A 21,787-nucleotide genomic window follows, 5' to 3' on the forward strand; every position below is an offset into this window, starting at 1 on the left:
ATCAGAAATGAAACGGGGAGCAATGTCAGCCTCTGTCTGCTGGATCAGCGCGAGAGAGCGCGAGGGGGGGTGATTGCCGACCGATCTGTCTACGGGTCCACGCGGGGTGAGGGGGCGGAAGTGATCTCCATTCTCACCGGCTTCCCCCGAAAGGGTTAACGGGCGTCCAGATAACGCGAGGCCCGGGATGTGGGCGCCTCCATCTTGGATTAGGCCAGGAAATCCAGACACAGAGATCCGTCGCCTGTAGCTACGGCCCTGCTAGCTAGCTAACGAGCGAAACAGAGATGGGGGGGATGTGAAATCTTACGTAAACACACATCGTACTTTCACACAGGAAAGGCTATTTTCCGAAACAAGCACGCACGGCAGACAACTGGAAGTTTTTTCCCCGCAAAAACCTTCAAAATAATACGGGAAAAGCGAGACCGAAACAGATTTGTCGACTTCAAACGACTCGACGACTGTAGTTGAAAGGTAAGATCCGAAACCGGAAGAAATGTATTTTTATGGTCAGCACAATTATTATTGTGGCGATGTGCACGGACTGCTCTGTCGAATGTTTTAATTCTGGTTGCACACAAAAAAACAACAACTCTTCAGTCTTGAAGGTGCGGTACTTTATTTTAGTCCCTGCAAAACGAAAAAAGTAACACTCTTAACTTAGGTAGCTAGATCATTGACTTAATATTAATTTTTAACATTATTTTGAACGCTCTGGGTAGCCTGCCTATGTGTGATGCATACCACTGCGCAATCGACTGGCCGTGTTGAGCAAAAGGGTTATCAAAAAGTAAACAGGCTAGGGGCTTTTTAAAAGTGGGTTTTCCGGTTCTGGACAAGATTAGAGACTTTGTTTACACCGCGGTTTGATGTAGGAGCCGTGCGAATGCATGTTAGCTGATAAGGTAAAGCCAGCTATTTGTGTAAAATGTGACTTATTGTTCACATTTTGTCCTAGCAGCTCGGTTGCGAGAAGTTGATAAGGGGGTGACTGTTCTTGTGTTTGTTTTTCTAACTGTGACACAGGGCACATTCTAGAAGAACATAAAGTGTCCGACGAGAGCAGCGCCGTTCGGTTAGTCCTGATCGTTTGGTTTTCTGAACAGCCACCCGGGTCCGCGGTGATCACTGGAAGTCTGGCTTCTGTCACTGTAGGGTCTTTGCTGTTAGTGACATTATTACAGTCCAGGTCACTGTGGGGTCCTTATTGTTGGTGACATTATTACAGTCCAGGTCACTGTGGGGTCCTTATTGTAGGTGACATTATTACAGTCCAGGTCACTGTGGGGTCCTTATTGTAGGTGACATTATTACAGTCCAGGTCACTGTGGGGTCCTTATTGTAGGTGACATTATTACATTACGGGTCACTGTGGGGTCTTTACTGTTAGTAATATCACAGCCCGGGGCACTGTGGGGTCTTTGCTGATAGTATTATAATTATAGTACAGGTCACTGTGAGGTCTTTACTGTTAGTATAATTATCATGGTATAAGTCAGATAAAGCTAACAACATCCAAAATGTGTTGTGTTGGCCCTGTGTTCAAAGATGCATCAGGTTGTCAGTGTTGTGATCATAAAATGTCAGTGTTGTGATCATAAAGATGCTTGGATGTGGTGTGCACTAGACAGGAGTGAATGAACTGAGAGAAACGCTGCGTGTGAAGAGTTTGTGAGCGATCACTAACTCTGGAGTAAACTTTAACAGTGAATTCTGGGATTCGGCTTTGATTCTGAGTGGAGAAGGGTTAACTGCAGTGTCCCTGGACGCACGGTGGACAGGTGGGATCAGTAGCCCTGATCATGGGGCAGGCCATCCCTTGGCCAGTCTCCTTTCTGTAACAGCACAGGCAGCAGTGCTCTGCAGATGGCGAATGGGAGGTGCTTCTTTACACCAAGTGTGGTGGGTGTCTGGAACAGGCTGGGCTGTTCAAGCAGGTTCCTGGCAGAGCCAAAGTGGCCTCTTCTCGCCTGCGGCCTTCCGTGTGTTTTCGTGTTGGGGGGGGAAACAGGTCTAGCAGGGCTGCACCCTGATCTTCCTCCTGTGGTAAAGAGACACCGGCAGGAGAATTAGGTGCCAGATTTGTCTGAAAGGTATTTATACAGCAGTTGCCTCAGGACATGTATTAACAGAGTACTTTCACAGTGTGAAAGTGTGTTAGAGACCGGAAACCTCTGTCCCATCAAGCCACCCATTGACTCGAGAGCTGAGTGAACCCACGGCACCCCAGCTTTTACACATGGGCTCCCAGTCATGGTCCTGTAGGACCCCACACACACCTGCTGGTTTTCATTCCAGCTAAATTGTAACCTTAATTGTGCTGACAAGTTGGTAGATGGGAACACTTGCAAGTTTTTTGAAGGGTTGCTCACAGAATTCATGGGTGAATAGGTGACTTCCAATATATTTTAGAGCTGAAAACGGAGGAACAGTTCGAATCAGTACTTTTATTTATTCAGTCAAGGGGTCGATTGTGTCACGGAGAGCTCAGCTGTGATTAGACCCAGTGTGTGGACCTCCAGAACCAGGACTGGGATCCGCCGCAGGTCCAGGAAGCTGGAATTCTGTGTCTTCTGATTAATGAGGTCTGCTGTCACTTGGAATGGGTCTGCTCCCGTGTGCCGGCACTACACGCCCTTCTGGGCACTCTTGGGAATCTGCCCTGATGCCTCCGAAGCTCCTCGGATCCTCACTGGCAAGGTGGTTTGTCAACATCCAGAAGGATGACGGCAGATCCAGGACGCATGTCCGACTGGGGAAGGAACTGGGCGTTCAGACAGCGTGCAGTGGGCGCAGCTCTGATGGTGTGATCAGGGCAGCTGCGGTGGCGTCCCAGTCAAAGTCCGAGCCGGTGCAGAACTGATGGGGAAGGAGCTCTGGGGACCCCGACTCCCCCGAGGGAGCCCTAGAGTCGAAGGGACGGGGCACGGAGAGGGCGAGGCGCCAGGCCCAGGCCCTGCTGCTGTGGGCCTTTCCTTCCGTCTCGGCGAGCTTCTGTGTTTTGAAAGTCACCATGAAGTACGTAACGTCATGTGAAGTGTCAAAGTGAAATTCCTGGGACTCTTTCGCTTCCAGTAAGTGACCTTGTGAAAGAGGAAGGGCTCAGTGCACTCTGGGCTCGAGGCCAGCTGCAGCCAGACATGTTACGCTCTGACTCTGCACTGCAGCCAGATGCGGCGCTGGCCTGATGGGAGCAGAATGACCTCTGATCTCGCACCTGGGCACGCCATGCTCTGACTGCAGGAGAATGACCTCTGACCCTATACCTGGACACGCCATGCTCTGACTGCAGGAGAAGGACCTCTGACCCCACACCTGGGCACGCCATTCTTTGATTAGGTGGCTGTCCCCTCACCTCTGACCTTGGATTTCTTCTGATTCTGAGTTTTAGTTGTTTTCTTTAGTTCAGCTTTTACATAAGTAGCTGAAAACCCCCAGCCACTTCAGGGCTAAAAAAAGCTTAAGAAGGGCTAAAGGCCGAGTGTTATTTCAGTTCAGGGTTCAGTGTCTGTCATTGTTTATTTCAGAGCCAGCCATCACATGAGCGTTTTCCCAGTCGCAAGCCAATCTGTTGTGTCTCTCTCTTTGTGTGCTGCTGTGTCTGTGGTCAGGAGGAGGCTGGAGCAGTGAGTGACCAGTCAGGAGGAGCTGGCAGTCAGCGGATGAGCAGCTCACACGGACCACAGCCAAGGTACAGACGTGTGTTTAATGCACAGTGCGGGGAAAGTGCTCTTCCATTATCCCAGGCTGCAGGATGCGCCCTGCCCATCTGCTGCAGTGTTAACTGCTTGTCATCCATCCCTCCTGTAAGTGTAGTGAACAGCCAGTTACAGTCAAGAGTTCAGGTCAGGTGGGGCTGTGGGGTCAGAGCTAGGGGGATTGGGTGAGGGGGGTGTGAGGATAGAGGGGGGTGTGTGTGGGGATAGAGGGGGTCAGTGTTCTGAAGACGGGAGGGGGTGTGTGGGGATAGAGGGGGTCAGTGGGGTGAAGACGGGGGTGTGTGTGTGTGTGGGGATAGAGGGGGTCAGTGGGGTGAAGACGGGGGTGTGTGTGTGTGGGGATAGAGGGGGTCAGTGTTCTGAAGACGGGGGGGGTGTGTGGGGATAGAGGGGGTCAGTGGGGTGAAGATGGGGGGGGTGTGTGTGTGTGGTGATAGAGGGGGTCAGTGGGGTGAAGACGGGGGTGTGTGTGGGGATAGAGGGGGTCAGTGGGGTGAAGACGGGGGTGTGTGTGGGGATAGAGGGGGTCAGTGGGGTGAAGACGGGGGTGTGTGTGGGGATAGAGGGGGTCAGTGGGGTGAAGACGGGGGGGTGTGTGGGGATAGAGGGGGTCAGTGGGGTGAAGACGGGGGTGTGTGTGGGGATAGAGGGGGTCAGTGGGGTGAAGACGGGGGGGTGTGTGTGGGGATAGAGGGGGTCAGTGGGGTGAAGACGGGGGGGTGTGTGTGGGGATAGAGGGGGTCAGTGGGGTGAAGACGGGGGGGTGTGTGTGGGGATAGAGGGGGTCAGTGGGGTGAAGACGGGGGGGTGTGTGTGGGGATAGAGGGGGTCAGTGGGGTGAAGACGGGGGGGTGTGTGTGGGGATAGAGGGGGTCAGTGGGGTGAAGACGGGGGTGTGTGTGTGGGGATAGAGGGGGTCAGTGGGGTGAAGACGGGGGGGGGGTGTGGGGATAGAGGGGGTCAGTGGGGTGAAGACGGGGGGGGGTGTGGGGATAGAGGGGGTCAGTGGGGTGAAGACGGGGGGGGGTGTGGGGATAGAGGGGGTCAGTGGGGTGAAGACGGGGGGGGGGTGTGGGGATAGAGGGGGTCAGTGGGGTGAAGACGGGGGGGGGGTGTGGGGATAGAGGGGGTCAGTGGGGTGAAGACGGGGGGGGGTGTGGGGATAGAGGGGGTCAGTGGGGTGAAGACGGGGGGGGGTGTGGGGATAGAGGGGGTCAGTGGGGTGAAGACGGGGGGGGGGGTGTGGGGATAGAGGGGGTCAGTGGGGTGAAGACGGGGGGGTGTGTGTGGGGATAGAGGGGGTCAGTGGGGTGAAGACGGGGGGTGCTTATTGTGTGGGCGCTGTGTTGCACGCAGGGGGAGTTGCTGTTGCCGTACCTGGTGAGCGTTGCCATGACGATGGCGTCCTGGGAAGCGGCCAGGCTGTGCAGCCTCGTGCTCTCGCTCAGCGCCCTGACTCTGCCCCCCAACACCAACGCCTATATCTACGCCGTGAGTGTGCCCCCGCTCTTCCTCCTCCTCCTCCTCCTCCTCGCCCTCGCGGCCTCATGCCCTCTCTCATTCTCTCTTTCTCTCCTCTCTGCAGTACTACAACAACAGGTCAACCATGGGCTTCGATGACCTCCCTGCTCTGTTCGGGAACCAGCTGCCCAAGGACGGACTGGCGGTGAGGAGGGGGGAGATGACCGTTTGGTCACTCTGGTCTGGGGGGGTAAAGAGGTGACCGCTCGGACGCTCTGGCCTGATCATCTGGCCTCCATCCTCCCAAGAGGAGTCGGGGAAAAACCAGCAGCCTGTTCTCGGCAGGACTGCAGAGCTATGCAGGGCTGCGCCAAGGAAGCGCAGGCTTTTGCCTTAAGTGGTGTATGTAGACCAATAGGGGGCACTCTTCCCATAGCCAGAATGTCCAGGCCAGGTCCTCATTATGGTGACCTGGGGGAGCAGTGCTATATAGGGGATCCCATCCTACAGCTGAGGCATTTAACTGAAGTGCTGACTGCTTAATCGGGAAGGACCCCAGGATATGGTGTGTAACAGGAGGGGTATTAACCCCACTCTGGGCTGTACAGTCTGGGGCAGAGTTTCTCTTTCCTCCCCTGGTCTGATGTGGAGGGGCGCAGAGCTGTGTGCAGTCATGACCCTGCGGATCCTGTGGGAATTGTACTGACACGCTGTTTGTGGCCCAGGGTGTTCTCGTGGATGCCCACCCTGTCAACGCCTGCATGCCGATTGCGCCGCCGCCCACCCACTCCAGCGGGAATCTCTCTAAATATATCGTCCTGATCCGGCGTCTGGACTGCAATTTCGACATCAAGGTAAAGGTCACTTCCACAGAATCACTCTCTCAGTCTCTCAGTCTCTCAGTCTCTCAGTCTCTCAGTCTCTCAGTCTCTCAGTCTCTCAGTCTCTCAGTCTCTCAGTCAGCGTAGTGTTAATGTACTGTAGTGTTCAGTGTGTCTGTATTAACCCCTCTCTCTCTCAGTACAGTGTTAATGTACTGTAGTGTCCAGTGTGTCTGTATTAACCCCTCTCTCTCTCAGTACATTGTTAATGTACTGTAGTGTCCAGTGTGTCTGTATTAACCCCTCTCTCTCTCAGTGCAGTGCTAATGTACTGTAGTGTCCAGTGTGTCTGTATTAACTCCTCTTTCTCTCTCAGTGCAGTGTTAATGTACTGTAGTCTCCAGTGTGTCTGTATTAACCCCTCTCTCTCAGTGCAGTGTTAATGTACTGTAGTGTCCACTGTGTCTATATTAACCTCTCTCTCTTTCCAGGTTCTACATGCACAACAAGCAGGTTACAGTGCTGCTATTGTTCACAATGTGAATTCAAACATACTACTGAACATGGACTACAGTGACGGTAGTAACTCTGTTTTCATTCTCTCCCTTCTGTCTCTCTCTTCTTTCTCCATCAGTATCTGTTTCCCAGTTTTTCCATCTCTCTTTCTCCTGCTTTTACAATTGTTTCCCCTTTTGAATTCATGGGGGCTGGGTTTGCCCCGCGATGACATCAGCGAGAGATGTGACGCTCCCCCAATTGCTGCTCACTCTCCTGTGTGGCGCTGTGGAGGAGGGCTGGCTTGTTAAAACCCACGCCTCATCTCCTCTTTCATCTCCAAGGAACCCAAGGCCCCCCTGCTTACTTATTGCAGCGAGTTTCCTGCAGTGTGGTTTTAGAACAAGAATAATATCACTTTTTATCTTTGATACTTTTATCCTGTTGTGAGGAATTCTTCATCAGAAGAGCAGGAGTCAGTCTTGTGTGATTTCCATCTTTGTTGAGCTCAGTTAGTACAGTAGCACTGCGCTGGGTCTGTCCCACAGGGGACACACCCAGCAAGAGCTTCCCAGCTCTTACATACAGTGCAGGCTGAGAGACAAGAGGTACTGTGTCACACTTTAGTACTTGTCCTGTTCTTTGAGAGTTTGTTCTGTTTTATGATATTTGTGAGTCCTTGTCCTGTCCTTTGCTGTGTGATCACATCTTCTCTTTACACCTTGCAGAGGGAAATTAGTTGTTGCAGCAGTTAAAGCAAGACTGCAAAGTAGGATGCATATCAGCACATAGTGTATTAATAGTGTGACTCCTTAATATGTATGTCATTACTGGAATATGTAGATTTTACAGCTCTGTATCTGTCACCAAGCTGCCTCAGTGTCTGTTAAAGTATAATATGGACTGACTTGTACAAACAACAGTAACCGATCTGCTCCTAACAAAGCTATCAACAGAAAGACTGATCAACTTCAAAGAGGAGGATGTTACCTACCTGAACCTGAAACCAATTGTCTTAGACTACATGAGACTCTGCTGTTCAAAAAGAGTTGGGAAACCTTCAGCAGTCTCTGTTCTGTGGGGCAGACCCAACTGTCCATTGCTCTATGTATTGAGCTCAGTAATGACTGAATCTACTCAAGGCTCGAGCCTCCCGCTCCTCTGTTGGAGAACACCCCACCCAGACAGCTTTCTTCTGTCCTAACATACCTCTTGGTAAAGGCTAACGGATCCCAGCAATTACTCCAGTAGCTTACACGGTGCGCTTGAGTAGTAACGTATGCAGTACATGTGTGTGTGCCAGGCACTTCGGACTGAAGCGGCAGAGTCAAGCGTCACTGCAGGCCTCTGGGTCATTCTCTGCCTGGATGTTGGGAGCGACTGTTGGACGAGCTGGTTTCTGACAGCTGTTTGTCTGCCTCTTGCCTGCAGAGGAGATTGTGAGGCAGATCGAGATCCCGTCTGTGTTCACCAGCGAGACCGCGGCTCAGAGACTGCGCAAGTACATCATCCCGGAGAACAGGCGAGTGACGCGCTGACACAGGAGTGCTGCACGTCCCAGGGTGAATGACCTCCTCTGACACCCTCCTGTCAGGGTGTGCACTCTCCTCACTCTCCTGTTGGGCTCTGTGCAGAGTCCCAGTGATCTGACAGGGGGTGTCAGAGGAGGGTGTGCACAGTCCTCACTCTCCTGTCAGGCTCTGTGCAGAGTCCCAGGGTGAGTGATCTGACAGGGGTGTCAGAGGAGGGTGTGCACAGTCCTCACTCTCCTGTCAGGCTCTGTGCAGAGTCCCAGGTTGAGTGATCTGACAGCTGGCAATTCCAAATTACACTGATAAATTACTGCCTATTCTAAATTTTAAAAAAGAGTGAACCATCACGTAGCATCAAAGCAATCTCTTTGGTTGCCACGAATGATGTAATGTTACCATGGATACCAATCGGGTGACATAATTGGAAATCTTCTTGTGATGTCACTGCCCCCCCCACCATCCCTATCAGCATACATCAGTTAGCATGTTGATGGGCGTTGCCATGGAGACCACTCAAAAAACATCTAAATGCGTCTCACGGCAACATCCTGCGAACTGGAAGTTGCAGTGTGTGTTTTGACAGTGCAGAAGCAGGGTGGTGCTGTTGCCTCTCTTTCTCCTTCTGCGACAGGTCTGGCATCGAGCCCGCTGGCCCGTCAAGCTGCCCTTTTGCCTTCCCCGAGTACAGGGGACAATCCTCACGCACTCCCGCGGCGCGATGTGGCGGGAGTCTCCGGCCCAGTGACCATGCTGGAAGCCGTGCTGGAGACCCTGGCCAACGCGCTGATCCTGACGGCCGTGTTCCTGGACTTCCTGGACCCCGACCTGGCCGAGTTCGTGAACCGCGCCCCGGTCAGCACGTTCATTGTGGCCTGTTTCCTCTACAGGACCTACGTCCTCCTCAAGCCCGAGTTCTCCTTTCCCCTCAGCTACTACCTGATCCCCTTCACCGGCGTGGTCGGCATCATCATCCTCGTCATGTTTGTCATCATGGTGAGTCTTGCGTCCGCGCCCGGGCTGCGTGCTGCGTGCTGCGTCTGTGCCGTCCTCCTGTGGGCTGGGCTGTCTCTCCTGGCCTCCCACAGGACCTGTGGAAAGTGTAATCTGAGAGACCCCTCTCCCTCCCAGATTGTGCGCTGTGTGCAGTACCGCAAGCGCATGAGGAGGAACAGGCTGACCAAGGAGCAGCTGAAGAAGATCCCGGTGCACAAGTTCAAGAAGGGTGAGTGTGGACCCTGCGATCTGTTGACACCACAGGCACTACTGACACTATAGCCACCACTGGCAACACCGATACTATAGGCACCACTGATGCAGCGGACACGGTAGGCTGCTGGCTCCACTGATGCTATAATAATAATAATAATAATTGCTTACACTTATATAGCGCTTTTCTGGACACTCCACTCAAAGCGCTTTACAGGTAATGGGGACTCCCCTCCACCACCACCAATGTGCAGCATCCACCTGGATGATGCGACGGCAGCCATAGTGCGCCAGAACGCTCACCACACATCAGGTATCAGTGGGGAGGAGAGCAGAGTAATGAAGCCAATTCATAGATGGGGATTATTAGGAGGCCATGATTGGTAAGGGCCAATGGGGAATTTGGCCAGGACGCCGGGGTTACACCCCCTACTCTTTTCGAGAAACGCCCTGGGATTTTTAGTGACCACAGAGAGTCAGGACCTCGGTTTTACGTCTCATCCGAAGGACGGTGCCTGTTTACAGTATAGTGTCCCTGTCACTATACTGGGGCATTAGGACCCACATGGACCACAGGGTGAGCACCCCCTGCTGGTCCCACTAACACCTCTACCAGCAGCAACCTTAGTTTTTCCCAGGAGGTCTCCCATCCAGGTACTGACCAGGCTCACACCTGCTTAGCTTCAGTGAGTTGCCAGTTGTGAGTTGCAGGGTGATATGGCTGCTATAGACACCACTGACACTATAGATACCAAGGGGAATACTGATGCTTGAGGCACCACTGATACTATGATACCACTACCCTGTAAGTGCTGGCACTACTGACACTATAGCGGGCACTGGCACCACTGGTACTGCAGACACCATAGGCACTACTGACACTATAGCCACCACGGGCAACACTGCTGCTATAGACACCACTGACGCAGCAGACACCATAGGCACTACTGACACTATAGACAAAATGGGCAACACCAATGTTGTAGACACCACTGATGCTATAGGCACCACTGGCCCTGAAGACACTGGCACCACTGGCCCTGAAGACACTGGCACCACTGACGCTAATCAAGCTCCAAGCACTGGTGTTTGCATCAGTAAGAACCAAACGAGTGAACATTTCTTCCATGGCACCAGTGACTGTTTGGGTTTTTCTGTGGGATTGTAATAATTATATTTATTGCTTACACTTATATAGCGCTTTTCTAGACACTCCACTCAAAGCGCTTTACAGGTAATGGGGACTCCCCTCCACCACCAGTGTGGTGTAGCTGCAACCTCGTCAGCAGCTCCAAACCCGGTGGGTATGCAACAGAGTATTTCGGAGGTGTTTCAGCATGTGTAGGCTGCAACAGTACAGGTTAAGGTCCGTTCATGTTGAGAGGAGAAGGCTCCACAGCCGAAATGTTCCATGGAGTAGTTTAGCTGAGTGTATTTCTCTCTCTCTCCTGTATTGTGTCCAGGGTCTGATGGTAATGGGGTACAGGGCTTTACAGTGGGGAGACCAGGGTGTCCTCAGAGGCAGGACAGGGGGGATCCCAGAAACAAGCACAGTGCACTCCGGTTCGATTAAGATGCAAGCCTTGCTTGTCGCACCTTATAAACAAAAATAGCCGCGCAATTGTGGTTAGTCTAAGGGGTCCTGTTTGAGAGGGGTGCTTGAAAAGGCCCCTTGTGTGGTACCAAGCTCACCACTACACTTGTTCCTGCTGTGCGCCCTTTCAGTGGGCTGGATGGGCTCATCATGCTGGCTCTGTGGCTGGGTACTGTTCAGTGTGTCCACCAGAGGGCGCTGCAGGCCTGCCTATTTCCACTCGCACTGCAGCTCCAGCGGCAGACTAACCCACAGACAAAACCTTCTAGATACCCAGTCATTGAACGCGTTCTGGCGGGTTTATTTTTCCATTTTTTGTTTTTATCTCCCACCTCTCGGGTCATTGACATGAAGGCACCAGGCTATTAACCTCTGTCGGCCATCAGATAAGCAGAGCAGGCCAGGCGGTGCCCCTCCTGTTGTCTCCACATCTCCTCTAGAGCACCGATGTTCAGCACTTACTATTGTTCTCCTGGACCTTTTCACGAGCTGCAGGGGTGCAAGCTGAGCCGCCCCACTGGAGGGCCTCTCAGGGCCCGCGTGTTGCTCAGTCCCCCCACCCCCAGTGTGTGTGTGTGGTTTCTGCACTGCAAGTGAAGCAGTGAGGTGTTTGTGCTTCAGGCTCGGCTGAGGTTTCCTCTTCCTCTGTCTCAAGCTGACTGCTTGACAGTGAGACTCCTCCCTTTGACTCGGAAGGAGACGTCTGTCCTGTGTCTACTGCAGGCACTTACATTTACAGACCTAGACACTGCACTGTACAGCACTTGCATAGGCTTGGCTCTGCACTGCTCACTCCTGGGCCCTGGGCTGCACTGCACTGCATTGCACTGCTCACTCCTGGGCCCTGGGCTGCACTGCACTGCATTGCACTGCTCACTCCTGGGCCCTGGGCTGCACTGCACTGCTCACTCCTGGGCCCTGGGGTGCGCTGCCCTGCTCACAGGGCTCTGCGCTGTGCTGCTCTGCTCACTCCTGGGCTCTGTGCTGCTCTGCTCACTCCTGGGTTCCGCCCTGTGCTGCTCTGGACTTGGACCTGCTGAGCAGTGTGGAAGTATAACTGTTTCCCCATTCCATGATGCACAGCACAGGTGACACGCGCAGATGTCTGCGGGTGATCTGTACCCATAGGGTGGCACAGCCCTCGTGCTCCAGCTGACCCCCCCACTTCACCTTCATTGTCTCGTGATCAGCCAGCGTCAGACTGGTTTTTCCAGTTTGCTGCTTTTCCTGTGCCAGTCCGGGAATCGTCTCTTCCTTTCCTCGACAGCAGAAAGAATGCTATGCAGGGAAATGCAGGATCCGCGCCTTCTAAGCGCAAACAAGCGGACGAGCATGGAGCAGTTTTGATATCCGTCAGTAATAGCCAGGGCTCTGGACTTACCCCTGCAGGGGTTACAGGTTCAAATCCAAGGTGTACAGCACAGCTGACGTCCCCTTGACCCAGGGTACGTCACTCAGGTCACTCCAGTAAACTGGATAAAAAAAAATAAAAACTTCCATAGAGCTTGAACTCATTTGGTTATTGGGTGAGTTCTGCCTTGGTCCCGGAAAGCCCAGTTAACATCCCTTAGATCACTTGTTTCCAGAGACCAGGAGCACTTCAGCTAGTGGTCAATCAAGCAGGTGCATCGAGAGAGAAACAGAACTGGGCAGCTGAGGTCATCCAGAGCAGAAGAGTCTTCAGGCCATTCATTCAAAATGCTCTGAAAGGGACTGAACCACGTTCCCTGCTTGCAGAACGATGGGTTAACTTTGTTGATGCCTTTGAGGGTTTAGAATACCTGTATCAAGACGGGGGGGGGGGGGAAAGGATTCAGTTGATTAAACTTGTCAATGTGAAGACATTCCTTCAAGCCCAGGAATGTTTCATCCTTGCTCGTCTTTGGACCGTCTCCAGCGCGGCAAAACGTTTGCTTTCGGAATGTGGCTGCTAATAACCCGCTGGTCTCCTTGACGAGTCCTTAGCATGCACTGGTTTCACCGCGGTCGAGAGCTGCGCACCGCGGGCGAGGCGCGAGCTGGTTCCCGCTGAAAGCGGGAGAGGGCTCTGATTGGCCAGGCCCGCTGTTGCACTTTGACCCCCCGTCAACAGGCCCGACCCCCGGCTGACCCAGGACTAGGCTTCCTCAGGCGGCGGGGGCTTTGTGCGCTGGAACGCGTGAGGGCCGGGCAAACGCCTGGCACACGGCAGAGCTGTGCATGCTGGAGCACGAGCAGGGATTTTCACACGGGCAGCGCCACCCAGAACTGCAAGGCTGGGATAGAAGAGGCTGCTTGTGAAACACTGAGGTGTTTGTGTTGACGTGTCATTAACGTCTTCTTGCCAACACCGGGAAGCTAGAGTGAAATCCAGGGATGTTGTGTTAAAAGTCTGCCATGTACTCTTAAGGCCTCATTGAGAATATTGTGTAGAGTTTTGGCTTCCATCTTATAGAAAAGACCTTGCTGCTCTGGAATCAGGCCAGAGAAAAGTGACCAGATACAGTACCTTCCCAGATTAAAGACCAGTCCTGTTCTGACAAGACTAGTACAGTTCTGGACTGGACGGATGGGTTGCCACAGTAACACCTTGGATCTGGACGGTATGGATGGGTTGCCACAGTAACACAGCGGTTCCGGATCAGATGGATGGGTTGCCACAGTAACACCGCGGATCTGGACCGGGTCGGTCCTGATGAGCGCTCCGCCTCAGGCAGAGGGGAGCGGCAGCGCTCTGGGCTCCGGAGGCCGGGGCCCGCGCGGAGTCTCTTCAGTGCTGGTCCCCGCTCTCAGAGGTGCGACGCGGTGGCTGAGGAAGAGGGCGCGGGAGACTGCGGCGAAGGCAGGACTGGGGGCGCAGGGGCAATCATGAGGAAGTGCAACCTGGAGTGAAATTAGGAAGCTTCTCTCTGCAGGTCAGTGGGGCTGGAGCTGCCCATCCGCGGTGCAGGAGCAGGTTCCTGGGATCCTTGAAAACGCTGAGATGATGGCACCTTGGGGATCGATAAGCGAATGAGCCCCCAGTCGTGCTTGACGGGATTAACGGGGTTATCTCATTTGTGACCTTTCCTTTGCGCGTGTTTGTCAGCGCGTGTGCCAGTCTTCGCCTGCCTCAGCATTTGAGCGTGCGTGTGTGCGGGCGCGTGTGTCAGTGTGCGTGTTGTCTTGAAAGCGCTGCGAGGTTACACTGACTCATCGCATGACTGTCGGAGACAGGAAGTCCCAGTGCACAGCCATTCACCCCCTGTCTGCTGACCCCTCCCTCCACTCTCACTCTGTCTTTACCTTGTTAGGAGAGTAAAACTCCTGAGTAAGGCTGATCTTTGGTCTGTTGGGTGGCGCTGAAACTCCCACTCCTGTTCATAGGCGCGAGCACACAGTTGCACATCATCGTTCTTCTCTGGAAATGATTGTAAGCCCATCAGCACTTTTATGCTCTAGCCTTCAGTTTAAGTAGGCCACAGTCTGTAGTCCTGGTGAGGGCTTCTAAACTCAAAACTGGGGGAGGAGTGCAGGTTCAAATCCCAGGTGGGGCACAGCTGTTGTGTCCTTGAGCGAGGATTGCTCCAGTAAAAAAAGCTGTGGGAACAGGCGCAGGTGGAAGTGGCTTTGCACAGCTGCATCTGTTAAATCTAGTAATTAAACCCGGTAGCAATTTGTAACTGAGCTCCTCGCGATGCATGATGATGTGTGCATGCAGTGAAAGCCGTTGATCCAGATACAACTGGCGGCAGAGGTGTGTCTACGCCTGCCAGGAGCCCGGAGACTGAGGGCGAGCTGCGCTTGTTGGGCGCTTCAGCCTTGGTCGGGGGCTACGGAGGCGCATTAGCGAGCCGGCAAGCCGCAGTTTGCCCTTTTGATTTAAACAACGGGAACTTTTCACTGCGAAGAAGCACTTCCTGTTTTCCGCCCTAATGGCACCTGAACTTCCTTTTCCCAGCAGCACTCTGGTCCGCGGTTCACCCTCCTGAAGGCACAGCCCCGTCCCCCCCCTCCCGGCGCTGTGCCCGTCACCCATGGGATCAGAGACGGGCTGTGGGTTCTGGGTTGGGGTGGCGGTGCTGATTGGCGCCTCTGGTCTGGGCTCGGGTCCCTCTCGGTCCGAGCAGGGAGCATGCTGGGGCGGGCAGTGGGGGGGGGGGGGGCTGAGGTCGCCTGCAGAGCGAAGGCGAGGGTGGCCGCTGGGTTATTTCGTTCAGTTTTTTTCTGTCCTTTCGCTCAGCTCGCAGGCCGAGTGTAGCGAGGCTCTTATTTTTATCGGCCGCACACACTTTTTATAGCGCCTCGCACCCCCCCCCCCCCGAGCCTGGTGGCCTCTAACCGCGGCCCAGCGTCAGCAGGGCTTGTATGTGTCATATGAGACCTGGCGTGTCCAGTTTTAGGTGTTACAAACGCGCAGACAAGGCGTAAGAGCGTTCACACTCAATTCACACGCAGGAGTGGCTTCTGTCAGCTGAGGCAGAGGAGTCGGAGCTGTGACCCTGTGACTGCTTTGTGCACAGCTTGCAGTGTCTCTCCTCCTGTTCCCCCATAACTCTCTATCTCTTATTAAGTTTGTTCTTCCCTCTCTCTCCATCTTTCTCCACCCCACTATTCCCATCTCTTCCTGTTCTCTCTCTCCATCCGTCCCTCTGTTCCTCCCCTCTCTCCATCAGCCTTTCCTCTCTCTCTCCCTGTCTCCTCTCCTCGTCTCTCTCCCTGTGTCCTCTTCTCCATCACTCTCTCCTCCCCATCTCTCGTTCACTCTCTCGCGCGCTGGCGTTCTCCTTTTAAGGGCATGTCTCCCCACCGTGTCATTTCCCTTTCGCAAAGACCTCGGCTGATCTCCACCCCGTCCAAACTGCCAACCAGCGCGCATGGCTGAGAGGCGCACTACTCCACTGCTCTCGCTCAAACCACTTCCTCTTGCTCGTGGGCGACGCCACTGAGTCAGGAAGTTCACAACGTTCCATCTTCCCTCTTTTTTCACAAGAGGACCGTGTGCGCGCCCTGTCGGCTTCTGTTCCGTCGCTCCTCGCGGGCTGCAGCTCAGCCGAAGGGTTTGGGCATGGAGTCTGTTTCATTAACACCCGTTAACTCTCTGTTGGCCAGGGGTGCAGGCCCAGGGTCTCTATCGGGGTGCGAGACAGTGTGGGTACTCTCTGTTGGCCAGGGGTGCAGGCCCAGGGTCTCTACCGGGGTGCGAGACAGTGTGGGTACTCTCTGTTGGCCAGGGGTGCAGGCCCAGGGTCTCTACAGGGGTGTTGGATAGTGTGGGTACTCTCTGTTGGCCAGGGGTGCAGGCCCAGGGTCTCTACAGGGGTGCGAGACAGTGTGGGTACTCTCTGTTGGCCAGGGGTACAGGCCCAGGGTCTCTATAGGGGTGTTGGATAGTGTGGGTACTCTCTGTTGGCCAGAGGTGTAGGCCCAGGGTCTCTATAGGGGTGCTGGACAGTGTGGGTACCCTCTGTTGGCCAGGGGTGCAGGCCCAGGGTCTCTACAGGGGTGTTGGATAGTGTGGGTACTCTCTGTTGGCCAGGGGTGCAGTCTCTGGGTATCTACAGGGGTGCGAGACAGTGTGGGTACTCTCTGTTGGCCAGAGGTGCAGGTCCAGGTCTCGCCAACGGTGTACGTGTGTGCGCGCGGCTGTAGACTCTGATGGGGCGTGTGCGCGCGGCTGTAGACTCTGATGGGGCGTGTGCGCGCGGCTGTAGACTCTGATGGGGCGTGTGCGCGCGGCTGTAGACTCTGATGGGGCGTGTGCACGCGCGCGGCTGTAGACTCTGATGGGGCGTGTGCACGCGCGCGGCTGTAGACTCTGATGGGGCGTGTGCACGCGCGCGGCTGTAGACTCTGATGGGGCGTGTGCGCGCTGCTGTAGACTCTGACCGGGTGTGTGCGTGCAGGCTCTGACGGGGTGTGCGGTGTTCCCTCTCTCTGCAGGGGACGAGTACGACGTGTGTGCCATCTGCCTGGACGAGTACGAGGAGGGGGACAAGCTAAGGATCCTGCCCTGCTCCCATGGTACAGTACCTCTCTGGCACAGTGACCCCTGGGCTCGGTTTTCACCCCCTGAGGCATGTCGCCTCGCCAGAGTCTGGACTGATCCCTGTGCCCCTCTTCCTCCCTCTGCCTGTCTCCAGCCTACCACTGCAAGTGTGTGGACCCCTGGCTGACCCAGACCAAGAAGACCTGCCCCGTCTGCAAGCAGCGCGTGACCCGGAGGAGCCCAGACTACTCCGACTCCGAGTCCGAGTCCGAAGGCGAGAGAGGGGTCCGTGAATCCGAAGAGGGGGAGGCCGACACGGAGAGGACCCCCCTTCTCCGGCCCTCGAACCCGGGCTCCCCCGTCAGCCCCCCGGGGCCGCACAGCGCGACGACAGACCCCGCCGCCTCCGCGCCAACCTTCGGCTCCATGGCGCGCTCCTCGCCCCTCCTGGCCCGCGAGGACTACTTCTCCTGCGGCCGCGCGGAGGGGGTCGGCTTTTCCGGGGACGACGAGTCGGAGGAGGAGTCGGCAAGCCTGGCCAGCTCCTGCGAGAGGGACACGGCCCGGCTCATCCCCGCCGTTCGCTCCCACAGATCCCTCTCCGAGCACGGCCTTCCCGGGAAGGGACCCGTGGATGTGTGATCGCTCCCGGAATCGCGAATCTCCAGCCCCTCCTCCCCACCTTCCCTTCTTCCTCCTCCAACTTCCCCTGCTTCTCCAGGACTGGCCATAAACACGGATCCCCTTGCACAGCAGGCTGATCCACTCCAGGTCTTGCCAGCTGCAGCAGTCAAGAGCCAGCGGTATTGAAACGCGGTTTCTGAACTCTGCACGCGCTGTCTGCGCAGATCGACTCTGCGCTTCAAACCTCCAGCTCCTGGTGTTGCTTCAGTAGAAGAGCCGCTTGCACCAGGTAGAACCTGGAGTGGACCGAGCTGCTGTGCGGCGGGAGTCTGATCACCGTCCAGGTATCTCGTTTTACTCCAGAAGACTGAATCCAGTCCTCAAGGGCTATGAGGTCATGATCCTGTTTTGTTTTTTGGTTTTCGTAATGGGTCGATTCGTCTTACTGCATTTCACAGATGAACATTAAAAGTCTTCTTTGGGTCCTTCGCCTCTTCCCGGCCGTCATGTCAGCGCTGGCTTTATTGAACATGGAGATGAACTTTCTTGTCTAGTTAGGCTTTTTGTCGTCGGTGTGTTCTGGGCTCCTACCGGGGTGGGGATTTGCGGTCCCAGTTCTTGCAGAACTTCAGATCGTTTTTGATTATCTAGCGCTATTAATTGCTTAATTGATCCAGCTGGTCCTGATGGTAGTCTCCCTCAGCCCCTGACTGAAGGTGCCTGCAAGCCCAGGTGGACAGGGCGTGGCTCTGGAGGATGGGAGCTGGACTTTTTGGGGGGATCCACACCCGGCACAATGTCCGGTTTTTCCTCACTTCCCAGTTTGCTTATTGAGAGGTTTAATGGGCGACTTTCCCAGATCGGAAGCTGCTCGTGAGAATGTCACCGTCAGTTCACCTGAGAGGTGGCCATCTAGCCTGTAGCTCATTCATCCTGGGATCTCATCCCGCAGTTTGCTGGAGTAAGCCAGGGCATCAGCAGCAGTTGATGGGATGGTTGGTCCCAGTATTGCAGTATGCCAGTAGTGTTCCAGTATTCCTGTCATCTGACCACTGTAGGTTCACATGTTTCCCCTGGTGTTCGTGTTCTCACCAGCTGTTGACGTGACAGTGACCGCATGACTCCCACCCATGTGCTTTTCGTTAAATAACGAAGCTAGTGCAGATCAGCCCCTCACGCCTGCCTGCGCAGCCCGGAGCGGGCGCAGAGACCTCAGATCGGCAACTCCTGTGCCTTTGGCCAGGTGCCGGCAGGCCTGTGATGAGGTTGGGAAGGACTGCGCTCGCTCTCCTGGCGGGCTCGTCAGAAGGCACAGAGCAGCTGAGGGCGAATGGCCCTGCCACCCAGGTGTGTGGAAGGAGCTCGTCCACAGGCCTCGCTTTCTCCCAGGCAGGCCCCGAGGACTGATCTCGGAGCCAAGAACAAAGATTCCGGCTTCTCTGCCACTGTGGGAGTCTATAGTGAGAACACAGTGATGATGCACTATAGAACAGAAGGGTGCAGTAAAGCGTTGTGCAAAATAAGTTCACTGTAGGAAGTTACTCAACAGTAATATGGTGCAGTAAACTGCATTGTAACAGCAGTGCACTGTGGTACACTACAGCGTAACAGCACATCAGTAAAATAATCTTCAGCGTCACGGTAGAGCAGTGCAGTACACTACAGCGTAACAGCACATCAGTGCAATGATCTACAGTGTAACAACCTAGCAGTGTCGTCACTACAGTGCAGCAGCAGAGTGAGTGTGCTGTGTGAGGCTAGCTGTGGACGTATGAAGATCCGTACTGCACACACAGCATTATTTTCTGGTGTGCCCACAAATGGGGCTGCAGCGCCAGGTCACCGTGGTGGTGGCGTCAGGGCAGGTGGTTGTGTGAAACGATTCCTTGCTGTAGTGAGAAGAACAGTTCTGACAGAAGGGGGACCAGTATTGCGCTGTGCGCTGCTCATCTTGGCAATGTTGAACGTCTCTTTGTTGCCGTGTGTTAATCGGTGTAAGATTTTATTTTCCCTCGTTTCAGTTTGTCCTGTAAAAGCCTCTCTCTCACCAACCTCCACAGAAGGCGATTTCTCTGTATTGGGGGTGGGGGGCTGATTCTGTAGGGTGTGGGGGTCTCTCTGCAGGCGCCCGCAGCATCAGAACATCCCAAAGGTCACAGGTCAAAGAGGAGAGTAGTCCATTTGGGCCATTGAGCTTATGTTGGTACTAGAAGGTATTTGATCCCAGAATAGTCATCAACAACAAGGCTGGGGCAGCTTGTTCCACACCCACACCTCCCTTTGTGTAAAGAACTGCCTCCAGCTCTGTTTTAAATGCACCTCTGTTTCCTTCTTCCTTTTGCCCTTCTAAGCCTGTTGAGTTGACTTTGAGGAGTCTGGATACTTAGACTGAGGCCCCTTGTGGTTTCCTCTGTTCAAGACTAAAGAGAGTCGGCTCTCTTGGCCTGTCTGTATGGGGATGTGGCTTTGAGCCCTGCCCTGTGTGGAGGAAACTGTCACAAACTCTCAATAGCAGCCCCACCCCCTAAAAAAAAAAGTGGCCTCACTTGCTTGATGGAGCAGCATTGTAGTCTTGGGACACCAAGGCTTGATACTGACATTAAGCATCTGTCTGGGTGGAGACTGCATGTTCTTCCAGCGTTTGCATTGGCTGCCTGGGTTTGATGGACTAGTCTCATCTCTGGTTTGTCCCGTCTCCCTGTGATGGACTGGCGTCCTGTCCGGAGGGAGGGGAACGATGATGGCCTCGCGCCCTCCTGCCAGGAGTTTGGGGGGCTGCGAGGCGGGGGGGGGGTCAGAGGGCAAGTGGCGAGAGAATTCCTGGTTCATGGAACGCCACTGAGGAGGGAAAGGAATCTCAGTCCTAGTCCTGCCAGTCTGCAGTGGAGTCTCGGCCGCAGCTGGGACAGTTCACCCCCTTCAACTGCGAAGACCTGAAGCTGCTGCCGCTTGTGCAGAGACCCTGAAACCACTTGGGGCCGTGGCTCCTCAGAGCCCTGGAGCTGGGGGCCCCCAGCCTGTGTGCAGGTTTTAGATTTTTGTATTGTACCTTCTTTTTAGCCTGTGCCATATATAAAGATTAAAAATTTAAATTCCAGTGACTGCTGGTCTCTTCTGCTCTTTTGTGCTTTTCTGGATTTTGTGGTTGTCGCAATGCCCTTTGCGCCTGTGTGCAGTTTGTTTGTGAAATGAGGTTGTGTGCATGTTACATTGCTGTACGGAGTGCGTGTTGAGCTGTAGTGGCAGGCCAGTGATGCTTCTACCTTGTTCTTGTTGATCAACTGGTCCTCTCAGCCAAAGGGAGGTTGGATGTTGGAGTGAAACGGACACGGGGGACACCATACTCTGTAGCGGGCGATCCCACCCCTGGACCGGGACGAACACTGCATCTGCTGGGTCTTTCACAGGCGCATTTGTTTTCAGGTCTTAAAAAGTCAGATGGGATTTGTAGCTTGCATTGACTCATTTCTGAGGTTTGGAACTGCCCTCATTCAGGTGTGTTGCGAAATGTACACGATGGGACCTGCAGAAAGAAGAAGCGCTTGTCATGTTTTGTGAATGATATAGAGCCTTACCTGGGGTGGGTGTGCCCGCTGCATAGACACTCCCACTTCTGGGTGTGTCTGTGACTGGGTAACGCCCGTTTGTGGGTGTGGCCGAGAAGACGGCTACTCCCATCTGTGGGCGCTATGGCAATTTCTGTTCCAGACCCAGTGTGCTGAAGCTGTTGGACAGAGTTCTTTTGACACTGGGGACTGGCTGGTAAAGCAAGTTGAATAAAAGCCTAAACAAGCAAACAGTCATCCATTAGCAGTGGAGATGCAGAGCACAGCTGGAGTGAAAAGTGTTCTTGTAACACCAGGGCAGGAACCTCTGCTCTAGAACAGGGTCACTCGACGGGTAGCCCTTCAAGAATGAGCACTGTTCCAGAATTTACTACAACCAGCCCTTTCATTCACCAAAAGAAAACAAATTCTGTGTTATTTTTAAGGGTACACATGAGAATTTTACAGAACTGTGTAGAATACCGTCCACTCATCCAACTCTGTAAATCTGCTGCAACACTGCAGCAGCTGTGTGCAGAGCAGTGCCTCTTGGGCCTCTATAAACACTTCCTTGTGGTTTTCACTTGTGTCCACTGGCTCTTCCTCCGCTGCTCTTGAAGTGCAGTGCCCTGGCTTGACTTTGCCATTGGAGGGTTTTGCACACACACTTCAATTTCTCTTGTGTCTTGAATCCGAGACTGAAGGCATTCGGCTGCCTTACTCTGGCATTGGAAGACACTCCTTTTACAGGCCAGGAATTCATCTTGTGCAAACGCATCCCAGTGCAGCAACATCCAGTGACCAAAACTGCACACAATGTTCTAAAACAGACAAACGACG

The 21,787-nt window shown here is 54.2% G+C and overlaps 1 protein-coding gene across 2 annotated transcripts; it reads left to right on the forward strand.

Moving 5' to 3' along the window:
- Positions 1-142: 142 nt before the first annotated feature.
- On the forward strand, positions 143-20,503 carry rnf167 (ring finger protein 167). Of its 2 annotated transcripts, none has more exons than XM_006627413.3 (11): positions 143-477; positions 3,615-3,694; positions 5,079-5,213; positions 5,308-5,388; positions 5,909-6,037; positions 6,496-6,583; positions 7,931-8,021; positions 8,919-9,024; positions 9,160-9,253; positions 16,733-16,813; positions 16,933-20,503. In XM_006627413.3, the coding sequence occupies exons 3-11, from the start codon at positions 5,115-5,117 to the stop codon at positions 17,418-17,420; spliced, it is 1,257 nt and encodes a 418-aa protein (XP_006627476.1). In that variant the 5' UTR covers positions 143-477; positions 3,615-3,694; positions 5,079-5,114; the 3' UTR covers positions 17,421-20,503. The 2 variants fall into 2 exon arrangements, with proteins under 2 accessions (XP_006627476.1, XP_015195990.1); XM_015340504.2 differs by lacking the exon at positions 143-477 and adding an exon at positions 589-611.
- The last annotated feature ends 1,284 nt before the right edge of the window (positions 20,504-21,787 follow it).

The sequence above is a fragment of the Lepisosteus oculatus genome, chromosome 3 (assembly GCF_040954835.1).
Source record: "Lepisosteus oculatus isolate fLepOcu1 chromosome 3, fLepOcu1.hap2, whole genome shotgun sequence".
NCBI lineage: Eukaryota > Metazoa > Chordata > Actinopteri > Semionotiformes > Lepisosteidae > Lepisosteus > Lepisosteus oculatus.

What these genes read in the sequence shown, in the direction of transcription:
- rnf167 (XM_006627413.3), top strand. Translation starts at nt 5,115, where the DNA reads ATGACGATGGCGTCCTGGGAAGCGGCCAGGCTGTGCAGCCTCGTGCTC. An exon ending in TGCCCAAGGACGGACTGGCG is followed by an intron (nt 5,389 to 5,908) that starts GTGAGGAGGGGG and finishes TTTGTGGCCCAG; the next exon opens with GGTGTTCTCGTGGATGCCCA. An exon ending in GATCCTGCCCTGCTCCCATG is followed by an intron (nt 16,814 to 16,932) that starts GTACAGTACCTC and finishes GCCTGTCTCCAG; the next exon opens with CCTACCACTGCAAGTGTGTG.